The sequence below is a fragment of the Chiloscyllium plagiosum genome, unplaced genomic scaffold (genome assembly GCF_037043375.1).
Source record: "Chiloscyllium plagiosum isolate Xiang-an unplaced genomic scaffold, Cpla_swu_hap1 HiC_scaffold_23, whole genome shotgun sequence".
Classification (NCBI taxonomy): Eukaryota; Metazoa; Chordata; class Chondrichthyes; order Orectolobiformes; family Hemiscylliidae; genus Chiloscyllium; species Chiloscyllium plagiosum.
Genome location: NW_028270161.1, coordinates 43392015 through 43417478, shown reverse-complemented (window position 1 = coordinate 43417478; position 25464 = coordinate 43392015). Strand labels below are relative to the sequence as shown.

Below are 25464 nucleotides of genomic sequence, written 5' to 3'. Positions count from 1 at the left end.
TCTTTTTTTCTATTAGGCAAACACCCGGGTGGCCAGTGACAAACACTGCCCTTCACATCAAGGGACAGTGCTGTGTGATCAAAACAGTGAAGGGGAGGGTAGGGACTAAATCAAAATAGAGTTGGAGGGAGAAATGATGCACTCCACTCCCTGCCCTCTTTTTTATATTTTTTTTTCTTTTTTTTTCTTTGCAGTGGTGGAGGTCCTGGGAGGGCCCCAAGGCAAGTCCCAGGCAGCAGCAGTGAGGTAGGCCCCAAGCAGCAACAGCTGAGGCAAGTCTGGGCGGGGTCCCAGAGACCAGCAGTGGGAGTGCTGGTCTCTCCTTCTCCTTCTCCTTCTCCTCTCTTCCTCTCTCTGTAGGGCAGCTGGTCTAGGGATAGTCGCCTTCAAGGAGAGTCCTTGCACATACACTCAAATTAGGCAAACACCCAGGTGGCCAGTGACAAACACTGCCCTTTGATGTAAAGGGCAGTGCTGTGTGAATCCATATTTTTTTTTTCTTTTTCTTTTTGTTTCTGTTTTTAATGGGGACTGATTTCTAAACTGCTTTTTTTTTCTATTAGGCAAACACCCGGGTGGCCAGTGACAAACACTGCCCTTCACATCAAGGGACAGTGCTGTGTGATCAAAACAGTGAAGGGGAGGGTAGGGACTAAATCAAAATACAATTGGAGGGAGAAATGATGCACTCCACTCCGTGCACCACTCCTGTTCTTTTTTTTTTATTCCCACTCCTGTTTATTTTTTTTTTTTGCTTATTTTTTTCCCCAGCACCCATGGTGTGTGTGTGCAGGTGTGAGACACAGTGGAAGACACAAAGTGCATGAATCTTTATTCAATTTCCACCACCAGGAAGATAGGAAAACACCCGGGTGGCCAGTGACAAACACTGCCCTTCACATCAAGGGACAGTGCTGTGTGATCAAAACAGTGAAGGGGAGGGTAGGGACTAAATCAAAATAGAGTTGGAGGGAGAAATGATGCACTCCACTCCCTGCCCTCTTGTTTATATATTTTTTTTTAAGGACACTCGGGCTCTAACGTAACCGCGGAAGAGGGGCAGGCAGTCGGCCCTAACGACCCTCTCCATGGCTCGCTGCCTGGACCTTCTCCTGTTTATATTTTTTTTTCTCCTGTTTATATTTTTTTTCTCCTGTTTATATTTTTTTTTCCTTTTAACCCCCACACTACCGCCTAAGTGCAGGAGTGCTTATTTTATCCCCAGCACCCATGGTGTGTGTGTGCAGGTGTGAGACACAGTGGAAGACACAAGGTGCACAAATCTTTATTCAAATTCCACCACCAGGAAGATAGGAAAACACCCGGGTGGCCAGTGACAAACACTGCCCTTCACATCAAAGGGCAGTGCTGTGTGATCAAAACAGTGAAGGGGAGGGTAGGGACTAAATCAAAATAGAATTGGAGGGAGAAATGATGCACTCCACTCCCTGCCCTCTTGTTTATATATATATTTTTTTCTTTTTTTTTTTCTTTTTTTCTATTAGGCAAACACCCGGGTGGCCAGTGACAAACACTGCCCTTCACATCAAGGGACAGTGCTGTGTGATCAAAACAGTGAAGGGGAGGGTAGGGACTAAATCAAAATAGAGTTGGAGGGAGAAATGATGATCTCCACTCCCTGCCCTCTTGGTTATTTTTTTTTTATTGTTTTTTTGTGCAGGTGTGAGACACAGTGGAAGACACAAAGTGCACAAATCTTTATTCAATTTCCACCACCAGGAAGATAGGAAAACACCCGAGTTGCCAGTGACAAACACTGCCCTTCACACCAAGGGACAGTGCTGTGTGATCAAAACAGTGAAGGGGAGGGTAGGGACTAAATCAAAATAGAGTTGGAGGGAGAAATGATGCACTCCACTCCCTGCCCTCTTGTTTATTTTTTTTTCTTTTTTTTCTTTTTTTTCTTTTATTTATAGAGTTGGAGGGGGAATATTTTGTTTATTTATTTATTTTTCTTATTATTTTAAGTGGCCAGTGACAAGCACTGCCCTTCGCATCAAAGGGCAATGCTGTGTGATCAAAACAGTGAGGGGGAGGGTAGGGATTAAATCAAAATAGAGTTGGAGGGAGAAATGATGCACTCCACTCCCTGCCCTCTTGTTTATTTTTTTTTCTTTTTTTTCTTTTTTTTCTTTTATTTATAGAGTTGGAGGGGGAATATTTTGTTTATTTATTTATTTTTCTTATTATTTTAAGTGGCCAGTGACAAGCACTGCCCTTCGCATCAAAGGGCAATGCTGTGTGATCAAAACAGTGAAGGGGAGGGTAGGGATTAAATCAAAATAGAGTTGGAGGGAGAAATGATGCACTCCACTCCCTGCCCTCTTGTTTATATATATTTTTTTTTCCTTCACATCAAAGGGCAGTGCTGTGTGATCAAAACAGTGAAGGGGAGGGTAGGAACTAAATCAAAATAGAATTGGAGGGAGAAATGATGCACTCCACTCCGTGCACCACTCCTGTTCTTTTTTTTTTATTCCCACTCCTGTTTATTTATTTATTTTTTTGCTTATTTTTTTCCCCAGCACCCATGGTGTGTGTGTGCAGGTGTGAGACACAGTGGAAGACACAAAGTGCACAAATCTTTATTCAATTTCCACCACCAGGAAGATAGGAAAACACCCGGGTGGCCAGTGACAAACACTGCCCTTCACATCAAGGGACAGTGCTGTGTGATCAAAACAGTGAAGGGGAGGGTAGGGACTAAATCAAAATAGAATTGGAGGGAGAAATGATGCACTCCACTCCCTGCCCTCTTGTTTATATATATATTTTTTTCTTTTTTTTTTCTTTTTTTCTATTAGGCAAACACCCGGGTGGCCAGTGACAAACACTGCCCTTCACATCAAGGGACAGTGCTGTGTGATCAAAACAGTGAAGGGGAGGGTAGGGACTAAATCAAAATAGAGTTGGAGGGAGAAATGATGCACTCCACTCCCTGCCCTCTTGTTTATTTTTTTTTAATTGTTTTTTTGTGCAGGTGTGAGACACAGTGGAAGACACAAAGTGCACGAATCTTTATTCAATTTCCACCACCAGGAAGATAGGAAAACACCCGGGTGGCCAGTGACAAACACTGCCCTTCACATCAAGGGACAGTGCTGTGTGATCAAAACAGTGAAGGGGAGGGTAGGGACTAAATCAAAATAGAGTTGGAGGGAGAAATGATGCACTCCACTCCCTGCCCTCTTGTTTATATATATATTTTTTTAAGGACACTCGGGCTCTAACGTAACCGCGGAAGAGGGGCAGGCAGTCGGCCCTAACGACCCTCTCCACGGCTCGCTGCCTGGACCTTCTCCTGTTTATATTTTTTTTCTCCTGTTTATATTTTTTTTCCTTTTAACCCCCACACTACCGCCTAAGTGCAGGAGTGCTTATTTTATCCCCAGCACCCATGGTGTGTGTGTGCAGGTGTGAGACACAGTGGAAGACACAAGGTGCACGAATCTTTATTCAAATTCCACCACCAGGAAGATAGGAAAACGCCCGGGTGGCCAGTGACAAACACTGCCCTTCACATCAAAGGGCAGTGCTGTGTGATCAAAACAGTGAAGGGGAGCGTAGGGACTAAATCAAAATAGAATTGGAGGGAGAAATGATGCACTCCACTCCCTGCCCTCTTGTTTATATATATATATTTTTTTCTTTCTTTATTTCTTTTTTTTTTTGCTTTTTTTTTCTCCCCCACACTACCACCTAACTGCGGTAGTGCTTATTTTATCCCCAGCACCCATGGTGTGTGTGTGCAGGTGTGAGACACAGTGGAAGACACAAAGTGCACCAATCTTTATTCAATTTCCACCACCAGGAAGATAGGAAAACACCCGGGTGGCCAGTGACAAACACTGCCCTTCACATCAAAGGGACAGTGCTGTGTGATTAAAACAGTGAAGGGGAGGGTAGGGACTAAATCAAAATAGAGTTGGAGGGAGAAATGATGCACTCCACTCCCTGCCCTCTTGTTTATATATATATATATATATTTTTTTTTTAAATCCCCACACTACCACCTAAGTGCGGTAGTGCTTATTTTATCCCCAGCACCCATGGTGTGTGTGTGCAGGTGTGAGACACAGTGAAAGACACAAAGTGCACCAATCTTTTATTCAATTTCCACCACCAGGAAGATAGGAAAACACCCGGGTGGCCAGTGACAAACACTGCCCTTCACATCAAAGGGACAGTGCTGTGTGATTAAAACAGTGAAGGGGAGGGTAGGGACTAAATCAAAATAGAGTTGGAGGGAGAAATGATGCACTCCACTCCCTGCCCTCTTGTTTATATATTTTTTTATTTTGGAAAACACCCGGGTGGCCAGTGACAAACACTGCCCTTCACATCAAAGGGCAGTGCTGTGAGATCAAAACAGTGAAGGGGAGGGTAGGGACAATTCCCCTGTTAATTTTTTTTTTTTTTTGGTTATTTTTTTTTTCTCTTTTTTTTCCTATCCTGTTTTTTTTTTTCATTTTAACCCCCACACTACCACCTAAGTGCGGTAGTGCTTATTTTATCCCCAGCACCCATGGTGTGTGTGTGCAGGTGTGAGACACAGTGAAAGACACAAAGTGCACCAATCTTTTATTCAATTTCCACCACCAGGAAGATAGGAAAACACCCGGGTGGCCAGTGACAAACACTGCCCTTCACATCAAAGGGACAGTGCTGTGTGATTAAAACAGTGAAGGGGAGGGTAGGGACTAAATCAAAATAGAGTTGGAGGGAGAAATGATGCACTCCACTCCCTGCCCTCTTGTTTATATATTTTTTTATTTTGGAAAACACCCGGGTGGCCAGTGACAAACACTGCCCTTCACATCAAAGGGCAGTGCTGTGAGATCAAAACAGTGAAGGGGAGGGTAGGGACAATTCCCCTGTTAATTTTTTTTTTTCTTTTTTTTTTGGTTATTTTTTTTTTCTCTTTTTTTTCCTATCCTGTTTTTTTTTTTCATTTTAACCCCCACACTACCACCTAAGTGCGGTAGTGCTTATTTTATCCCCAGCACCCATGGTGTGTGTGTGCAGGTGTGAGACACAGTGAAAGACACAAAGTGCACCAATCTTTTATTCAATTTCCACCACCAGGAAGATAGGAAAACACCCGGGTGGCCAGTGACAAACACTGCCCTTCACATCAAAGGGACAGTGCTGTGTGATTAAAACAGTGAAGGGGAGGGTAGGGACTAAATCAAAATAGAGTTGGAGGGAGAAATGATGCACTCCACTCCCTGCCCTCTTGTTTATATATATTTTTTTTTTTTTTTTTTCTGTGCAGATGTGAGACACAGTGGAAGACACAAAGTGCACCAATTCTCCTGGTTATATATTTTTTTGTTTTTTTTTAATTATTTTATATTATTTTTTTTTATTTTTTTTATTTATTTTTTTTTTATTTTAACCCCCACACTACCACCTAAGTGCGGTAGTGCTTATTTTTATCCCCAGAACCCATGGTACACTTTTTTTTTTTTTTTTTTTTCACTCCACACCCTGCGATGCCCACCTCTGCCATCTCCTGGTTATATTTTTTTTGTTTTATCTCTTTTTTTTTCTTTTAACCCCACACTACCGCCTAAGTGCGGTAGTGCTTATTTTATCCCCAGCACCCATGGTGTGTGTGTGCAGGTGTGAGACACAGTGAAAGACACAAAGTGCACCAATCTTTATTTAATTTCCACCACCAGGAAGATAGGAAAACGCCCGGGTGGCCAGTGACAAACACTGCCCTTCACATCAAGGGACAGTGCTGTGTGATCAAAACAGTGAAGGGGAGGGTAGGGACTAAATCAAAATAGAGTTGGAGGGAGAAATGATGCACTCCACTCCCTGCCCTCTTGTTTATATATATGTCAGCCAGTGCTCTCTGATTGGCTCAGGTTAACAACCTTAATCAAGGATTTAATAGTCAATGAGATCCACCTGGTCCTAGTCCCAATCACTACAATCTGCAACAGATATAGTTGGTTTGATAAATTTTGTACACATTGCAATAGTGTTTGCTTCACCTAACTCATGTGACTGCTCTTGGCTTGTAACTATGGCTTCATACTTATGCCCATCTTCAAATCTGGAGACAATAGTATGGCTATTTGTTTAACCAGAAAATAATTTGTTAAGTATTTAATTGATGTTGAGATGATTGCTGACTGATGAACTTTCCCGAGAGTTCTTTTTAGGTAAAATCACACTCAAGCTCTTTATGTTTGCATTTTCTGATAAAACGGTCAATACACCTGTAAGTAATATAATCTATACATTTGGGGTTGCCAATTCTAAACTTGAGCTCGGCATTTTGGACCTTTATGATTACTTGAAGAAAGACAGGTGATTGATATGGGTTGCAAATAGCTGGGGCCCAAGCACAGATCCTTGTGTCCCCCAGTCGTCATTGCCTGCTGCTCAGTTGGACAGGCTCCTGGTCCTCAGCGGTTTTGACAGGCCCCTGGTCCTTGTTGGCTTCAATAAGCCCCTGGTTCTCAGTGGTTTTGACAAGCCCCTGGTCCTTGGTGGTTTCGACAAGTCCCTGGTTCTTTTTGGTTTCAACAAGCCCCTGGTTCTTAGTGGTTTCAACAGGCACCCAGTCCTTGGTGGTTTCGACAGACCCATGGTCCTTGGCAGAGATCAGTCCGTGAAACCGAGAGGCTGTGGAATGAACAAATAGTTATATTTGTTCTAACATTGTCTCCTTTTGTTTTTATAAAGAATTTATGTGCTGTCTTTGTGGCCACATATGTATCTTACTGTATTTTCAAATGCAAGTAACAATAAATTTGTAAATATCTTCTAAAGGGTCATCCCTTCACTCTGAGACTATACCTTGGATCCTAGTCTGTCCTACTAGAAGGAACATCTTCTCCATGTACACTACCTCCGCACCTCTAAGTATCCCGAGAGTTTCAATCAGAATCGTCCTCCTCCTTTTAGGACCCAGAATCCTCAACAGCTCCTCGTATAACAAGCCATCTATTCACTAGATCATTGTTGTAAATCCCTTTTATATACTCTTCAATACCAACACATCTTTCTTTAGATATGAGAACCAAGGTTGCTCACAATACTCTTAATGCAGTCTGACTAGAGTCTTATACAGCATCAGTAGTACATCCTTCTTCTTGTATCTTAGCCCTCTTAAGATGATTAGCAACACTTCTTTGACTTCCTAACCATCAATTGAACTTTTATTTTAACTGAAAGAGAATCTGTAACTAAGATTCCCAAGTTCCTTTGCGCTTCAGATTTCCAAAGCCTTTCCCTGTTTAGAGAATAGCTTACACCTCCATTCTCCCTACTAAAATGCACAACTTTACACTTTCCCACCTTGTCTTCCATCTGCCACTTCTTTGCCCACTCTCCTTCATGTCCTTCTGAGCCTCTTCACTTCCTCAGCACGACCTGTTCTTCCCCTTATCTTTGTATCATGTGCAAACCTAGCAACTCTGCCTTCAATTCCTTCATCCAGGTTGTTAACATATGACATGAACAATTGTAGTCCCAACACGGACTTCTGCGGAACTCCACTGGACAACAGCTGCCACCTTGCTGAAAAAAACACCTCCCTTCTTAAACAGGGGTGTTACATTAGTCCTGTTCTCTGAAAGATCACCACCAATGCCTCTACAATCTCCTCAGCTATCTCCTTCAGAACTCTGAGGTGTAAGTCCATCCGATCTAGGTGATTTACCCACCTTCAGACCTTTTAGCTTCCACAGCACCTTCTCCTTAGTGATTGCCACCCCACCCACCTCTGCCCCCGACTCTCTTGTAATTCTGGTATACTACTGGTGTCCTTCACTGTGAAAACTGAAGCAAAGCACTAATTCAGTTCCTTCGCCATTTCCTGTACGACTTCTCCAGCCTAATTTTCCAGCAGTCCAATGTCAACTCTGGCTCTCTTTTTCCTTTTTAATATCTAAAATAACTCTTGCAATCTTCTTTTGTATTATTAACTAGCTTATTCTCAAGTTCAGCTATTCCCCTTGTTTTTAGTTATTCTCTGCTGCTTTTTAAAATTCTTTGGCTTCCCACTAATCTACACCACGTTGTATGTTTTTTCTTTTGACTTTATGCCATCCATGATTTCCCCTGTTAGCCATGGTTGCCTCATCCTCCCTTAATATGTTTCTTCTTCCTCAGGATGAATTTCTGTTGTGCCTGCCAAATGCATCCCGAAATTCCTGCTATTGTTGCTCCACCATCTCATCTGCTTGGCTCACCTTCCAACCAATTCCACCCAGATCCTTCCTCAGGTTTTTGTAGCTATTTTTACTCAGTTGTAATACTGTTACCTCTGATTGTAGCTTTTCTCTCTCTCTCTCTCTCAAACAACAAAGTAAATTCTGTCAGCTTATAATTACTACCCCCTAGGGTTCCTTCACCTTCAGCTTGCTGATCAAGTCTGCTTCATTGCATATCACTAAATCCAGAATTGCCTGTTCCCTTGTGGGTTCTACCACAAGTTGCTTCAAAAAAACCATCGCATAAACATTCCAAAAATTCCTTTTCCTGATATCCCTAGCAACCTGACTTTTTTAGGCCATTTGCAAACTGATGTCCCCCACGATTATTGTAATCATGCCTTTCTTACATGCTTTCTGACTCTATATCCCTTGTTGCAACTGATTCAGTTTCATTTGTTACTAACAATGCAACCCTGCTCCCTCAGTCCATTTGCCCGTCGTTTTGACAGGCTGGGTATCCTTGGATATTTAGTTTCCAATCTTTACTCCTTTGCTGCAACATTCCCACAACATCATACCCGCTAATTTCAATCTATGTTATAAACTCATTTACCTTGTTTTGTATACTATATGCACTTGGAACAGCACCCTCAGTTCTGTGTTGACACTCCCCCCTCCCCTTCTCATAGTTGTCCCCCTATCTGCAGTGCATGAAGTTAGATTCCTGATCCTTTCTATACTCTCTGTCCTATTACTTGTTGTGGAAATAATAGCCTCTACTGAGCCTTCTCCTCCCCTTAACTCTCCTGTAAGTTTCCAAACCCCCACACCACTCTTTAGGTTAAAGCCCTATGCCCAGTCCTAGTTATGTGTTTTGCATGGACTGAGGACCTAGCATCATTCAGATGGAACCCGGAGCCCATCCCATCAGAACAGCTCTCTTCTTCCTCACTACTGATGCCAATATTCCTGGAGGCTGAAGTGTCAAAGTATAGGCGGCGGAGGCTGGGCCGGGTGTGTGTGTGTGGAATGGCCATGAGGTAGAGGAACATTCATGAATCAAGTGAATGACACAGCAAGTTTGATGGGCTGAATGGTCCAGTCCTGCTCCTTTTTTCTAATGCAACTAAACTGGACCAGTCATATAGAGTGGCTACAAGAACAAATCAGAGGCTTGGAATTCTGAGGTGAGTAACTCATCTTCTGTCTCCCCAGTGTCAGGAACTTGGAACTTTGATGGAATACTCTCTAATTACTTGAATGACTGAAGCTCCAACAACAACACTCAAGAAGTTGAATACCATCCAGGATGAAGCAACCTGTTTGATTGGTGCCTGTTAACCACCTTCAACATTCATTCCCTTTAGTGCCAATAGAGTGTATACCATCTCCAATTTCTCACAAGGCTCCTTTATTTTAAGATTAGATTCCCTACAGTATGGAAACAAACCCTTCGTCCCAACAAGTCCACACTGACCCTCCGAAGAGTAACCCAACCAGACCCATTCCCCTACATTTACCCATGACTAATGCACCTAACACTGTGGGCAATTTAGCATGGCTAATTCACCTGACCTACACATCTTTGGACTGTGGGTGGAAACCCACACAGACACGGGGAGAATGTGCAAACTCCACACAGACAGTTGCCTGAGGTGGGAATCGAACCCGGGTCCATGGTGCTTTGAGGCAGCAATGCTAACCATTGAGCTGCTGTGCCACCACAAACTCCCAAGTACAAGGACAGCAGATTCATGGGCACACTGTGACATACAAGTTCCTCTCCAAACCACCACCATAACAGAACTAATTCATAATTTGTCATTGTTGTTGAGTCAAAATCCTGGAATCCCCTTTCAAACAGCACTGTGATTGTACTTACATCCCAAAGTTGGCAACGATGAAAGAAAGCAGATAACCACCAACATCTTCAGGGCAAGGATAGTATAGTATGTATTAGTGAAAGACATACTTACAGCTAAAGAATGGTTTATGGTGCAAATAAAAAAGTTTGCCAGAAGCTGCCAGAGGCAAACAGCAATCACTCATAAGTGGAACAGTTACAGATCATAAACTACAAGACGAGTCAAGGATAGTCATCTCTCCCATGTCCAGATCAGAGCCTTCAGCTATTAGTCTCATGCCAAACCATCAAAGTCAATAGTTGATGTGCAAGCCTGGGCCAAATAATATGATCTGGAACCTATTGTCCACGAGGATAGTGAATGCACAACCAATAAATTATTCAAAAACAAATTGGATGGGCACGAGAAGGAAATAAACTTGCAGGGACAGAATGTTCCATGGAAGATTGGCAGGCACTTGATTGTCCAATAGCCTTCTTCTATGCCATAAATAACCATGGGCAAACCATTATGCCAGGGGTTAGGAGCAGACAGCTTGTACTCCAGAAGGAAAGTCAGTGGTCAGTCAGTAGACTTAGACATAAACCCAGCAACCATACTGTGTTGGAGCTATGGCCAATTTATGGATCATGGGACTTTAGCCCCTGAGTGGGAGAAGCAGTTCCAGCTACACCAAACCACAGCAGTGGACACTGCAGGAGTTGTGACCATTCCCAAGAAGAAGGTCCAATGGATCCTGGTCACAGTTACACTGGTGATGATGATTTGGTCACCTCAGGAAGGGTGGGCAACATGTAGGTTTTAAAGTGCAAGCAGGGAAGAAGGAAGGGGTTTCATATCCTTGGAGGGTATGCGATGCTCATTGGGAGTTCAGACATAGAAGCTGATGCCCTCCTTCCTTCCTTCCTGTCATTTAAAGAACACTTTTAAAAACACTCCCGTAGGTTCATACCACAATATATTTAAGATTCAAAGTAGCCATCCTGAATTACGTATTTATATATGTTGGGTGGGCTGCTGATTTCAGTGCCTGCATAATTTCTGTATTAAGGGAGAAAGATTAGTGGTTGTTGGAACAGTGGTGAGATAGCCACCCAATTTATTTTACATGCCACCACAATGAAAGCATACCTGGCAAGAGCATATAACATCCGGCTCTATATCTATATTGATGTGAAGTTGGAATCAAGATTCACAAAGCAAAATACATTTCCTTGATTTACTCCTTTGAGGCAAATCAAGTGTGGTTTCAATCTTTTACTTGTGTTCAAAATATTGAAGCATTTTTGAAAGGTTTTTTAATTAGTCATTTTGAATCATTTAATGATAGCAGATACAGCAAAGAAGTTAATACACTGTTGCATAATTTTAACATCCTAAAAATGGAAAAGCCAAGCTAAGGTAGCAATTAATTTCAGACACTGATGAATCATCACGCAGTGCCTTTGTTCAGAGAATCAAACCTATAATTTCTGAATTTAGCAGAATACCAAGAGGCAGAAACTATTCTTCAAAGGCAATGAATGGAAATGCAAGATTTATATAACTAAACTGTTCTCAGGCACTCCCTAGTTGTGATGTTCATATTAACAAATGCAGGTGCTTAATCAAGAGATGTAAATATGTATATACTTTAAAGGGGGCAATAAATCTTTCACACTTAGTCTTCTTCAAGGGCACAATATTGTGTATCAGAGGTCTTGTCAATCTGTTGACACGCTCAGGTGAGGTCTGGTCTCCCCTATGGGCAATGTAGCATAGCCAATTCACCTAACCTGCACATCTTTACACATGGGAGAAAACAGGAGCACCCGGAGGAAACCCGTGCAGACACAGGGAGAATGGGCAAACTCCACACAGACAGTCACCTGAGGCAAAAATCGAACCCAGGTCTCTGGTGCTGTGAGGCAGCAGTGCTAACCACTGAGCCACCGTGGCTGGTATAATTACATCATTTGAAAGGCGTCTGGATGGGTTCATGAATAGGAAGAATTTTGAGGGATATGGACTAAATGCTGGCAAATGGGACTAGATTAATTTAGGATATCTCATTGGCATGGACGCATTAGATCAATGGGCCTGTTTCTGTGCTGTACAAATCTATGACTCTATATACAGACAATTGGGGAATTTTGGAAGATATGACTGTTGATTTTGGAGCACAGGAGATTATTGCGAAGTACCCAGTCACATTCACTGGCACAAAATGACTGTGGCTGTTTGATAGAGAAGCTAGCTGTAGAGGGCCTAATCCCAGACCCCAGAAATAGTACAGCTTTCCTAAACAAGCCGATGTGAGATCGTGAAAGTAATTGCTAGCCTACTACAAGACAGAACTACGCTCTGTAGCTTCAACAAACAATTTTCCAACCTGGCCTGTTAGAAAGCCAGGTGATTCTTGGAGACTAAATCATCCACAAGGAACTAAAAAAAAAACCTTAGTGACAGCACAAACAACAGCAACCAGACCTGAAACAATGATAAAGCGGGCTCCACATATTTTACCATGTAGGTATTAGCAGTAGATTTGGTCCACCTTCATAAACCAGCAATGCCAGTACAAACTTGCTTTTATGTTCCAAGAGCAATATGGACCTGCTTGCCCCAGGATTTCACAATTTCCCACGTGCATTTCACCAAAGTTTTGCCAAAATACTAGAAGATTTTTGACGACCTGTATTCCCAATTCAATACGTGGATGATCTCCTCCTACAGACAGATACTCGGGAGGAACATTTAAGATTACGAGGTGAATTACTGACCCTTCCTACAGCACTCAGATTAAAAGTCAGTCCCAAAAAGGCTCAATTCATGAAGTCTTGAGACACATATCGAGGAACCTCAGCTACCCATGGCAAATGTGGAATTGAAAGGAAGCAAATCCAAGCAGCACTCTAATTACCCCTGCCCAAAAGATGTGACAATCCTTTCTAGGAATAGTGAGATTTTATAGGAACTACATTGACGGTTTTTTCCACTAAAACCTCCCCATTATTGGAACTCCTTAAAAGAAAGAATAGCCCCTGGAATTGGACAGAGCAGCACTGACTGTCTCCAACTTAAAATGAGCTCTGGCAAAAGCTCCAGCACTACAGGTTCCACACCCAGAACTCCTCTTTGTGTTGGAAATTGCCAGTACAGACATAAGTTACAGACGCCACACTGGTGGCTAAGTTCCTCCATGGGAGACTTGGACCGATGGCTCCTACCCCCAGTTGGGAGATACCAATTAGCAGTTTTCTGGTGGCACAGCCCCTTCACTTATAACATTGAACTCAATCCCCTCATCATATTAACTGATCCTACTCCCGTACAACTGCTATTGGATGAACAAATCAAAGGCAGTACAGTTAGCCAGAACCACATAGCATGGTGCACCCTAATGTTTCAGGGTCAAGATGTTCAACTCAAACAGACTTAGCCCAGTTTCTTAGCAGACCACCTGAACTATAGAGGAAAGTGCCAAATAGTGGCAAGAAATGTGACCATTTGTGCCAAAACAAAAGAGGTGAATGCAAGGAAGATATACCCAGAGAAGGTACAATAAAAAATCAAATTGTAGATGGATCATCTATTATGGAGGATGGAAATAGGTGAATAGGGTGTGGGATTAAAGTAGGCCCCTATTGGAGCTAGCTTTAAAGCTTTCCAGCAAAACGAGCACTCAGGCTGCTGAATTAGCGATAGTAGCAAATTCATTTAGTTGTCCAATGCAATTTCCACCCCCTCAAATATATTCAGACAATATGTATATCTGTGACAATCTGACAGACTTCCTGCCACTGTAGGAAGCTAGAGCATTTGGTTCAGCAGACAGAAAATACATCCCTGCTAAGATACATGTTCCAGGCTGCCTAATACTGTGGGTATGGCATTGTTAGAGTTAGGGCCACCGTAGAACTTCACCGGTTGGAAACATAAGGACGGGTGAATTGGCTAAGCAGAGCACCCAAGAAGAAAACTTAGCAATCCCCACCCCCACCCCACCCCCTCACCCCCTGCCCCACCAGCATCCTGGAACAGATCGACACCATTACTGTCAGTCAGGCCAATATCGAGGATCTTATGCAAGCTCAAAAGATTGATGGGGAATTAAAACAGATGCTAGAAGGAACACACCACACCTCCACACTGGATGGAAGAACAAAATACAGTTAAAGGACAAACTTGTCCCTAGGGAGAAAAGATGTACGATGCCAACACAAGACTGCAAACGGATCATTTATCTGTGTCATGTTGTTCAGAGCCATTGGAGAATAGAAGCCATGACAGAGAAAATTAAGGGACTGCGTTTGTGGCTAGGAATAGATAAAGATGGAAACCATTATGTTGAAAACTGCATTACCTGTTCACAAACAATCCAGAGAGGTATGCACACAAAACAGAGTTGAGACATACCCGACCAGCAGAGGTCCATGAATGAATTTGCAGGCAGGTTGTATCCAACTTATATCCAGGTCACAGATGAAACATTTAGTAAATGCATTGAAGCATTCCCTACCGGACAAAGATGGCAAAAATACAGCAGATATTCCAATGCAGCAGTTATTCACTAAAATGAGGACTCCTGCGAATCATAGAATTCCCTTCATTGCTGGGATAAGGCAAACTCCTCTGGAATAAACCAAAAGTTCCACATGGTATACCAACCCTAATCAAATGGAATAATGAAGTGAATGAACTATTCTCTAAAAGGTATAATTAGAAAGATCATCTAACCGAACAATTCCGCTTGAAATATTGTGTTACCCTTTAACCTGATGTTGATATGGAATATTGAAGAACATTCTTTTGGATTCACTTCTCCATCCTCATGAAAGGAATCAAACTGCCATTAGAACTACATATGTCCTACCCAACAGTCACAGCCCTCAACCATGATCAGACAGTACAAACACTTCTGTACTTCTAGGTAGTACAGATAGCAACCACTGTTAAATCAGGATGGAAAAAGAAACAAAGCAAAACCTACTTCAACACAACTGCAAATCCGATAGGTAGGATAAAAGGTCATGCTCCATTTCTTCCAACCAGGCACATCCCTCTCCCCTACATACTCTGGACCACTCCACAGTTGGTAAGATAAGTCCATTGGTTTACAAATTTTAGTGAATTCTGGGAGGATCACATAAAGCAGGTGTAAGTATCTGACTCCCAAAACTATTAAAGATTTCACCTATCCCTACTGGAATGTGAGTCTCCATTCCCATGACCGCCGCCCCCACCCCCGAGTTAGGGACCCGAGTTCAATGCCAGCTTTGGTAACTATCTTTGTGGAATTTAAGTTCTCTCAGTGTCTCTCTGTGGGTTTCTGCTGGGTGCTCCAGTTTCCTCCCATAGTCCAAAGATGTGCATGTTCGGTAGGTTATTGGGATAGGGTTAGGGTTTGAGTTTGGTTGGGATGCTCTTTGGAGGTCAGTGCACACTCAATGAGCCAAATGGTGTCTTCTGCATTGTAGAGATTCTATGATCCCTCAGTCCTGACCTAAATCTCATAGAACCAGTAGGTAATGCCCTGGCCACCCCAATTGCTGCCATGAATCTGAACCAGGAAAACCATGCCCCATTCATGGAGTGTTGAGGATTCATCCTGACCTTAAGGCTCTGAATATGTTTGATCAGATGTTCTGATGAGGAGGATATTGGTTGAACAAAGTTCTCTGCAGCCTGAGTCTTCCTATTGGAAGTAACATTTTCCTCTGTCATCCTGTCTTAAATAGCACAGCTTCCATGCTGTAAGGTAATAGCTTCTGGTCCCTTTTCACCTCTTTGTTCTCACAGAATAGAAGGACCAGGCAGAGTAGTCCTGGTCCCATCAGTACATGTTTCTGTCTAAGAGGCATAGTGGCTGAAGTCAGAGAACATTTCTAGAAAGGCTGAGAAAGGGAAGATAAGAAGGGAAACCTTCCCTCAGTAAAGACTCGAGGGAAGCCTTTGGTGCTGTTGCCTGTGAAATATTCTATATACACATTTTGACCAGCTTTTTACTCATAAAATGCATTTACCCAGTGTGACCCATGTGACACACGTTTGTACGAAGAAGACCCTAAGTGCCTTGCCAATGGAGTTCAGTGAATGAAGTCCAACTGCCTAAACAGGTTCACCAGAACAGGCAGTATGAGTGCCTATCAGGCAGTCAGCCATGGTTTTTTTAAATATTCATTTTATTCATAGTTTGGGCAAAGTTAAATTAATTTGTTGCATAAGCATTGTTTCTTTAACTTGCACATGTTTTAATAAAAAAATATGAACCAGAGTCATTTATTTTGCCTCCTAGAGCAAAAAGCACCTGGATAAATGCATTTTTTGAGTAAAATGCTGGTCAAAATGTCCATATGGAATATTTCACAGGCAGCAACACCAAAGTTGGACTAATGAAATAAGAAGTTTCACATGACTGTATCTCATTGAGCAAATGTTTCTCAGCTGTAATTTCAATTATTCTGGGTGTCCTGTTAACCAGCTTCCCCTCTTCATAAAATCGATGTGGTATAAAATTCAGCAACCCATGTCCTGTGCCATGGTAAGACTGATTTGTTCATCAGAATACTCACCTGCATAGCTTCCTATGTCTCACCTTATTTGTTTAAACACCTCATTCTCATATCCCTCTTTTAAATTTTCAAATCCTTCCACTGCCTTTTGCAACCCTATCTGTTTTACCTTCTACTGTTCATCAACCATTGGTGCCAAAGCCTCAAGCCTTCTGATCCTTGACCTTTCAGCTTCTCTAAACTTCCACCTCATCCAAATCCCATCATTTAGATCTTGGTCCCAAATTTATCCATCCACATCTTGACATTTATTGCCCTTTTTGATCTGACTCACAAAGCTTTTTGGAAGTTTTTGTGTTAAAATGCTATTGCAATGCAAGTTGCATGCAGCTTTATTCCCTTGCCAAGGATATTGGTGTGTTATCTTTATAAAATCAAAATCCACATATTCTCAATCACCCTGCAGCTTAAGAGAGAGGTTCCTGCATGTTAAAATTCTTTCAGTTCTCAAAAGGTTAAAATAACTGTTTATTTAAGCATTATTACACACTGTCATTAATTTCCTCATATCATTCTAGTGTGACTGATCAAAGACGAGGTATAAAAGAATTGTGAAATTGAACACCCAGTAGTCAGCAGGACTCAGTCAGATGTCAATCTGTTCAATTCCTAAACCATTGCAATGAAATATTCCATATTTCTCATTCTTTGGGCATTGTCCCTTTTGAAAGGTAAGATTTAATATATTTCAGATATTAAAGAAAAATAGCAGGTAAGTAGGTTTATTTCAAATATGTAGTAATTTAATACTGGTAAATGTAGTTAAAATACTGCTGTGGTTCTGTTCGCCGAGCTGGAAATTTTTGTTGCAAACGTTTCGTCCCCTGTCTAGGTGACATCCTCAGTGCTTGGGAGCCTCCTGTGAAGCGCTTCTGTGGTGTTTCCTCCGGCATTTATAGTGGCCTGTCCCTGCCGCTTCCGGTTGTCAGTTTCAGCTGTCCGCTGTAGTGGCCGGTATATTGGGTCCAGGTCGATGTGTTTGTTGATGGAGTTTGTGGATGAGTGCCATGCTTCTAGGAATTCCCTGGCTGTTCTTTGTTTGGCTTGCCCTATAATGGTAGTGTTGTCCCAGTCGAATTCATGTTGCTTGTCGTCTGCGTGTGTGGCTACTAAGGATAGTTGGTCGTGGCGTTTTGTGGCTAGTTGATGTTCACGGATGTGGATCGTTAGCTGTCTTCCTGTTTGTCCTATATAGTGTTTTGTGCAGTCCTTGCATGGGATTTTGTACACTACATTAGTTTTGTTCATGCTGGGTATCGGGTCCTTCGTTCTGGTGAGTTGTTGTCTGAGGGTGGCTGTTGGTTTGTGTGCTGTTATAAGTCCTAGTGGTCGCAGTAGTCTGGCTGTCAGTTCTGAGATGCTCCTGATGTATGGTAGTGTGGCTAGTCCTTTGGGTTGCGGCATGTCCTCGTTCTGTTGTCTTTCTCTTAGGCATCTGTTGATGAAATTGTGCGGGTATCCGTTTTTGGCGAATACCTTGTACAGGTGTTTCTCTTCCTCTTTTTGCAGTTCTGGTGTGCTGCAGTGTGTTGTGGCCCTTTTGAACAGTGTCTTGATGCAACTTCGTTTGTGTGTGTTGGGGTGGTTGCTTTCATAGTTCAGGACTTGGTCTGTGTGTGTGGCTTTCCTGTATACCTTTGTGGTGAATTCTCCGTTCGGTGTTCTCTGTACCATCACATCTAGGAATGGGAGTTGGTTATCCTTTTCTTCTTCTCTCGTGAATCGGATTCCTGTGAGTGTGGCGTTGATGATCCGGTGTGTTTTCTCTATTTCTGTGTTTTTAATGATTACAAAGGTGTCATCAACATATCTGACCCAGAGTTTGGGTTGAATTTGTGGTAAGACTGTTTGTTCTAACCTTTGCATTACTGCTTCTGCTATGAGTCCAGAGATCGGTGAGCCCATGGGTCTTCCGTTGATTTGTTCGTATATCTGGTTGTTGAATGTGAAGTGTGTTGTGAGGCACAAGTCCAGTAGTTTAAGTACTGTGCCTCACAACACACTTCACATTCAACAACCAGATATATGAACAAATCAACGGAACACTCATGGGCTCACCGATCTCTGGACTCATAGCAGAAGCAGTAATGCAAAGGTTAGAACAAACAGTCTTACCACAAATTCAACCCAAACTCTGGGTCAGATATGTTGATGACACCTTTGTAATCATTAAAAACACAGAAATAGAGAAAACACACCGGATCATCAACGCCACACTCACAGGAATCCGATTCACGAGAGAAGAAGAAAAGGATAACCAACTCCCATTCCTAGATGTGATGGTACAGAGAACACCGAACGGAGAATTCACCACAAAGGTATACAGGAAAGCCACACACACAGACCAAGTCCTGAATTATGAAAGCAACCACCCCAACACACACAAACGAAGTTGCATCAAGACACTGTTCAAAAGGGCCACAACACACTGCAGCACACCAGAACTGCAAAAAGAGGAAGAGGAACACATGTACAAGGTATTTTAGCAAAAACGGATACCCGCGCAATTTCATCAACAGATGCCTAAGAGAAAGACAACGGAACGAGGACATGCCGCAACCCAAAGGACTAGCCACACTACCATACATCAGGAGCATTTCAGAACTGACAGCCAGACTACTGTGACCACTAGGACTTATAACAGCACACAAACCAACAGCCACCCTCAGACAACAACTCACCAGAACGAAGGACCCGATACCCAGCATGAACAAAACTAATGTAGTGTACAAAATCCCATGCAAGGACTGCACAAAACACTATATAGGACAAACAGGAAGACAGCTAACGATCCGCATCCATGAACATCAACTAGCCACAAAACGCCACGACCAGCTATCCTTAGTAGCCACACACGCAGACGACAAGCAACATGAATTCGACTGGGACAACACTACCATTATAGGGCAAGCCAAACAAAGAACAGCCAGGGAATTCCTAGAAGCATGGCACTCATCCACAAACTCCATCAACAAACACATCGACCTGGACCCAATATATCGGCCACTACAGCGGACAGCTGAAACTGACAACCGGAAGCGGCAGGAACAGGCCACTATAAATGCCGGAGGAAACACCACAGAAGCGCTTCACAGGAGGCTCCCAAGCACTGAGGATGTCACCTAGACAGGGGACGAAACGTTTGCAACAAAAATTTCCAGCTCGGCGAACAGAACCACAACGAGCACCCGAGCTACAAATCTTCTCACAAACTTTGAATAGAAATCACTTTCCAAAAGTGTATTTTAACTTACTATAAGCAAATAATTAAATCATGTGATTTTGATTGGATTTTCATTAATCAAACAATTTACCAGACAAGGAGCAGGAGCTGACAACCTATCTGTAAGTTATTTTGTAAAGGTGACAACTTAGGTCACAAAATTATAATAAAGTTATACTATAGATACAACTTATCCAAATTAAAACTGCGGTGCACTCAGCAAAACATAAAGATAAGAAATATTGTTGCCATCAGAGTTATGTAAAATCTTCAACTGTTTGCCATTATTAAAACAAATTAACAGGATAATTAACATTTGAAGGATATCAATTCTCATTCTTACAATAAAATAAGTTTTACAATAAGAAAGGTTTTTCAACAAGGAATGAAGGAATTATTTGTTTCTTGTCATTACTATGAATTTGATTTTCAACTTTTTGAAGGACGTATGTATTCTCTTTGGAATTATTTATTTCTCAAACAATAAATCTTTTTTGTTAATGATAACAAAACAGGTAGAATTCCCTCAGGGTTCTCCCAAATTTCCACTGAAACCACTGCAAAAGAGTGACCAACCGTCTTGAGGGGAAAAGGTGTAAATACAACATTTGGCCACTTAGACCACTGATCCTGGCTTTCCACTTTAATTGACATGCAGGGATATATGAATAAATCGTATCCTTCTAACCCAGGGATTGAAAATCTAACACTGGACATGTTGAAAGAGATTCTAATATTGGCATTTGCAATTTTAGGCACAAAAAGCATGTCCACTTTGCGGGGTCTGTGAAATAAAATATTTGAGTGGTGGTAGATGGTAAATATTCAGCCTGGAGCCCAGTTACAAGTGGAGTTCCGCAGGGATCAGTTCTGGGTCCTCTGCTGTTTGTAATTTTTATTAATGACTTGGAAGAGGGAGTCGAAGGGTGGGTCAGTAAATTTGCAGATGATACGAAGATTGGTGGAGTTGTGGATAGTGAGGAGGGCTGTTGTCGGCTGCAAAGAGACTTAGATATGATGCAGAGCTGGGCTGAGGAGTGGCAGATGGATTCAACCCTGCCAAGTGTGAGGTTATCCACTTTGGAAGGACAAATAAGAATGCGGAATACAGGGTTAATGGTAGGGTTCTTAGTAAGGTGGAGGAGGAGAGGGATCTTGGGGTCTATGTTCATAGATCTTTGAAAGTTGCCACTCAGGATAGAGCTTGTGAGAAGGCCTCTGGTGTATTAGCATTCATTAGCAGAGGGATTGAATTCAAGAGTCGTGAAGTGATGTTGCAGCTGTACAGGACCTTGGTTAGGCCACATTTGGAGTACTGTGTGCAGTTCTCGTCGCCTCACTTTAGGAAAGATGTGGAAGCTTTGGAGAGGGCGCAGAGCAGATTTACCAGGATGTTGCCTGGAATGGAGAATAGGTCGTACGAGGATAGGTTGAGAGTGCTAGGCCTTTTCTCATTGGAACGGCGAAGGATGAGGGTGACTTGATAGAGGTTTATAAGATGATCAGAGGAATAGATAGAGTAGACAGTCAGAAACTTTTTCCCTGAGTACAACAGAGTGTTACAAGGGGACATAAATTTAAGGTGAAGGGTGGAAGGTATAAGGGGGATGTCAGGGATAGGTTCTTTACCCAGAGAGTGGTGGGGGCATGGAATGCGCTGCCTGTGGGAGTGGCAGAGTCAAAATCATTGGCGACCTTTAAGCGGCAATTGTATAGGTACATGGATAGGTGCTTAAGCTAGGACAAATGTTCGGCACAACATCGTGGGCCGAAGGGCCTGTTCTGTGCTGTATTGTTCTATGTTCTATGTTCTATATTTGAAGAGCTTGACATTTATGAAAGGTGTGATCAATGTTTCATCTTGAAGTATTGAAGTATTGAGGCTCTCAGGTTTCATTGAATGCTCAAATCTATATATTGGTCACAGAAACATTCTTCCAAAAAATCTTCCCCTTTTTATATTGGCTTGGCAGAATGATATCGTATAATGTGAGTCACCAATGTCTGTGACCAACATTTTGGATTGGCATTAGGGAGGGTGGCAGTGATGATGGCAAAGAATTTGGCCTTTGGTGATTGCTTTTCCATTGCTTCTTGCCCACTATTTGGGCTTCCTTTCTGATCCATTGCATCCCAGTTGCCCATCACTCAAAATGTACACTGAATCTGCACAATTTTGTGTAGCTATAATATCAGCATGATCTTTTGTGAGAGGCAGGGTAAACTGAATAATGCTTCTGTCAAACTATCACAGAATCATTACCTTGCAGAAGGCGGGCGTTATATTTTCTTGCCAGTTCACCATCTCTTAAAATGTTTTCAGAGTTTGGAGAACAAATACATTTACATAATTATTGATTCATGTGCATTCACAGATTGCTTCTCACTCCTTTCTAAATCCCATTAATCTGAGTTAGAACCTATGGGAAAGACACTATCCAGGATATGACTAAGCAAACACATTTTTCAAACTGTTGCACAATATTTATCTTCATATTTAACAGGTGGATTTTTCAACTGGTGGAATGAAGCAATGCCTACACAAATGAAAGATGCAAAATGAGTGAAGCATGTAGCCATTCATTCACTTCCATTTACTATCTCTGACCATGGCAGCTAATCTGTTTGGAATCTGTATTTCTCAATTTCTTGTTTCCACACATTTGCTTTAAAATTACAAAATGTTGAGTGCAAGATTAGAGAACACTGGCTGTAATGGGTTGATTGTTTATTTTTAAATTATGGTTTTTGATATTGTCCCAACAATTTAGGCCAAAAAAAAATTGTTGTGCATCATTGGGTCAGTTCAGTAGATTAGATTAGATTCCCTACAGTGCAGAAACAGGCTCTTTGGCCCAGTAAGCCCAAAGCGACCCTTTGGAGAGTAATAAACTCAGACTCATTTACCCCTGACTAATGCACCTAATACAATAGGCAATTTAGCATGGCCAATTCACCTGACCTGTACATCTTTTGGAATGTGGGAGGAAACCGGAGGAAACCCACGGGCAGAATGTAAAAACTCCACACAGACAGTCGCTCGAAGCAGCAATTGAATCTGGGTCCCTGCTGTTGTGAGGCAGCAGTGCTAAGCACTGAGCCACTGTGCCACCCTAAAGCATTTAATTAATCCTCATATTCTCCATTTAACCTTCAGTGGAGGTGCTGGCAAAGTAAACCTTACCCTCAGAATGGTCTGTCTAGAGTTTCCATGCTATGATGATGCAAAATCTTTAAGGTTTGACATTTTTAAGCCATGTTATAATTTTTTGACACTTTTTTTACCTCATGGATATCTCTTCACGCAGATTAAACATTAATGGTGATGGCTGATACATTCTGTGACAGTGGCATTCAGCAATGTGCATACAATTTCATTGTTTTCCTCCTCTTGATACCTTTCAGGATGCATTACTTTTGTGCTGCAAACGTGTGAGCATGTGCTGCTAATAATGCAGCATGTGACACTTTTGTGAATGGTGACTGAGCAATGTATCTCTTGAACTAAAACATTTAAAGGCAGAGAAAGAAACAGAAGAATGCCAGTGAAGGAAGTCGCTTCACTTTAGGCTTTTAGTCACAGCCTAGCCATCAGTAAAATTCCCTTTTTGTTGAAGGGTGGGAGATAATTTTACTGCTTTACATAGTCATAGAGTAGCCGTCAGTAAAATTCCCTGATTGTGGGGAGTGGGGGCTAATTTTTCTGCCTTACCTCCATCCTGCCTCTTGGGGTAGGGTAACACAGTAAACTTCAACCATGATGATTTGCCAGGCATTTACATTAACTGATATATTTTGCTTTTGTGTGATGCACCTATGAAAAGTGCTCTTGGAATAAAAAATCTTGACTTAAAGCCTTGCTGAGCAATTCTGAAATATCATTCTAACCTTTGAAATAGAGATGAGATGGCTAGTGCCATTGGGAATCAGCTATAGTCCAGGAAGGGCAATGGGCATTTCAGTATAGCTACATTTGGTTGCAAAGCCTAAGAGGTATTACCCCATATGAGGCACAGGGAATGGCAAGGAAGAAGGTCTTGAACCACCACAATTTGTACAGGGGATTGAATCCATTTTGTTGTCATCATGCTGCAACACAATCCAACCATCCAGCCAAATGTGTAATTTATTTTCAACCGAACCATTGTAATTTATTCATTTGTCGCAGTTAATTTTCCACATACTATCAGATTGGGCATAATGTAGTACACAGAAAAAATTATTTGTGACAATTATTTTTTGTTGGCCTATATTAGTGGGTGATAAATCAATATCATGTTGAAACTGATTGTGTGGTACCTCTCTTGTTGGAATGGAGTTTTACAGATTAGAATGCATTTCTAGTCAATAATTAAACAGAGATATGTAAATGAAAAAAATGAGTTTTCTTCAGCATGTTTTTAACTTATTGGTACTTGAATTTCAAATCCTCTCAGTAAAAATGTCAAAGTCTCTCTCCAATTGTTCTATGTAAAAAATTTTGAATGTGTTAAATCATTTGTGTAAGACTGATCTTTGTTTAACACAGATGATGTTTTTGCCCACCAACGCATTAAACGAGATTATTCAATGAATAAATATGGTAAGTTAACATTTAAAATTCTGAAATGAAATATTCCATAAATAGGGTTAATGGATTTTATTTTCAAACATATAATTTATTTTTAAAGTATCTTAAAAGTGTTTTGAATTGGATATTGTGTAGACAGCAATAAAATATAACATTGCTCAACTGAGTATATTGCACTCATAGCTATCTCGTTCCAATTGCAACACATCTGCCATTTACAAAATGCATACAGTGAAAAGCATACAGCCCAAGTGATTCAAATAAATTACAACTCTTTATTACACTATGGCTGAAGACTTAAGATCGTGTCCTTTCCCCACCGAAGCTTTACTGTGTCCCTTAGCACACAATCCTGGATCTTGAGAATGCAGCATTCTGCAACACTTACTTGAGGAAAGTTCTTCACATTGGAAAACTAATAGGCTCATAATGTCCTCTGCCCACTGTACAGAGCAGGAGAGAAAGTGACAAGCTGCACATTTGGTTGTTGGTTCATTTTACAATGGCCATATATTTTTTTTTAGATTTTGAGATGTGGACATTGCTGGCTAAATGCATTTACTGTCCACCCCTGATTGTCCTTAAACTCTGTAGCTTCCTAGGCCACTTCAAAGAAAAAGTATGAGTCAGGCATATTGTTATGGGTCTCATGTCATGTCTAGACCAGACAGAATAGGAACAGCACATTACTTTCCTCAATGGACATGAGTGCATGAGATGGAATTTTACAGCAATCAATGATTGCTTAATGGCAACCATTCCAGATTTATTAATTCAATCAGTGAAACCAACAACTGCTCCAAGGTTTTGGTGATCAAAGACTGAAGTGACCAGGTCCTGTATGGTACTGTCAATGTTGTATCGAACCAGTTCCAGAGCCAAAAGAAATTATTTCCATAGCAGTGTGTTGCATAAATTATTGCTCCTTGAAGCTGATGACTTGATTTCAAGCTCTTAACTAGTGCTCTAGTTATGTTAAGAATTCCCCAAAAATAGTATGCAAACTCCCCAGAGGGTATTACGAGGTGCCTGAACCCAGAACTCCAGGTCAGCT

General features: G+C 41.7%; 1 protein-coding gene across 1 annotated transcript in view; it reads left to right on the top strand.

The window, feature by feature from the left end:
* Window positions 1-17239: 17239 nt before the first annotated feature.
* The window catches only part of LOC122561449 (uncharacterized), a 166630-nt gene continuing 158405 nt past the window's right edge, over window positions 17240-25464 (top strand). Inside the window, exons 1-2 of the mRNA XM_087999300.1 lie at window positions 17240-17288; window positions 24369-24422. Of these exons, the coding sequence (XP_087855426.1) occupies window positions 17240-17288; window positions 24369-24422 (103 nt within the window). The remainder of the gene's footprint in view (window positions 17289-24368; window positions 24423-25464) is intronic.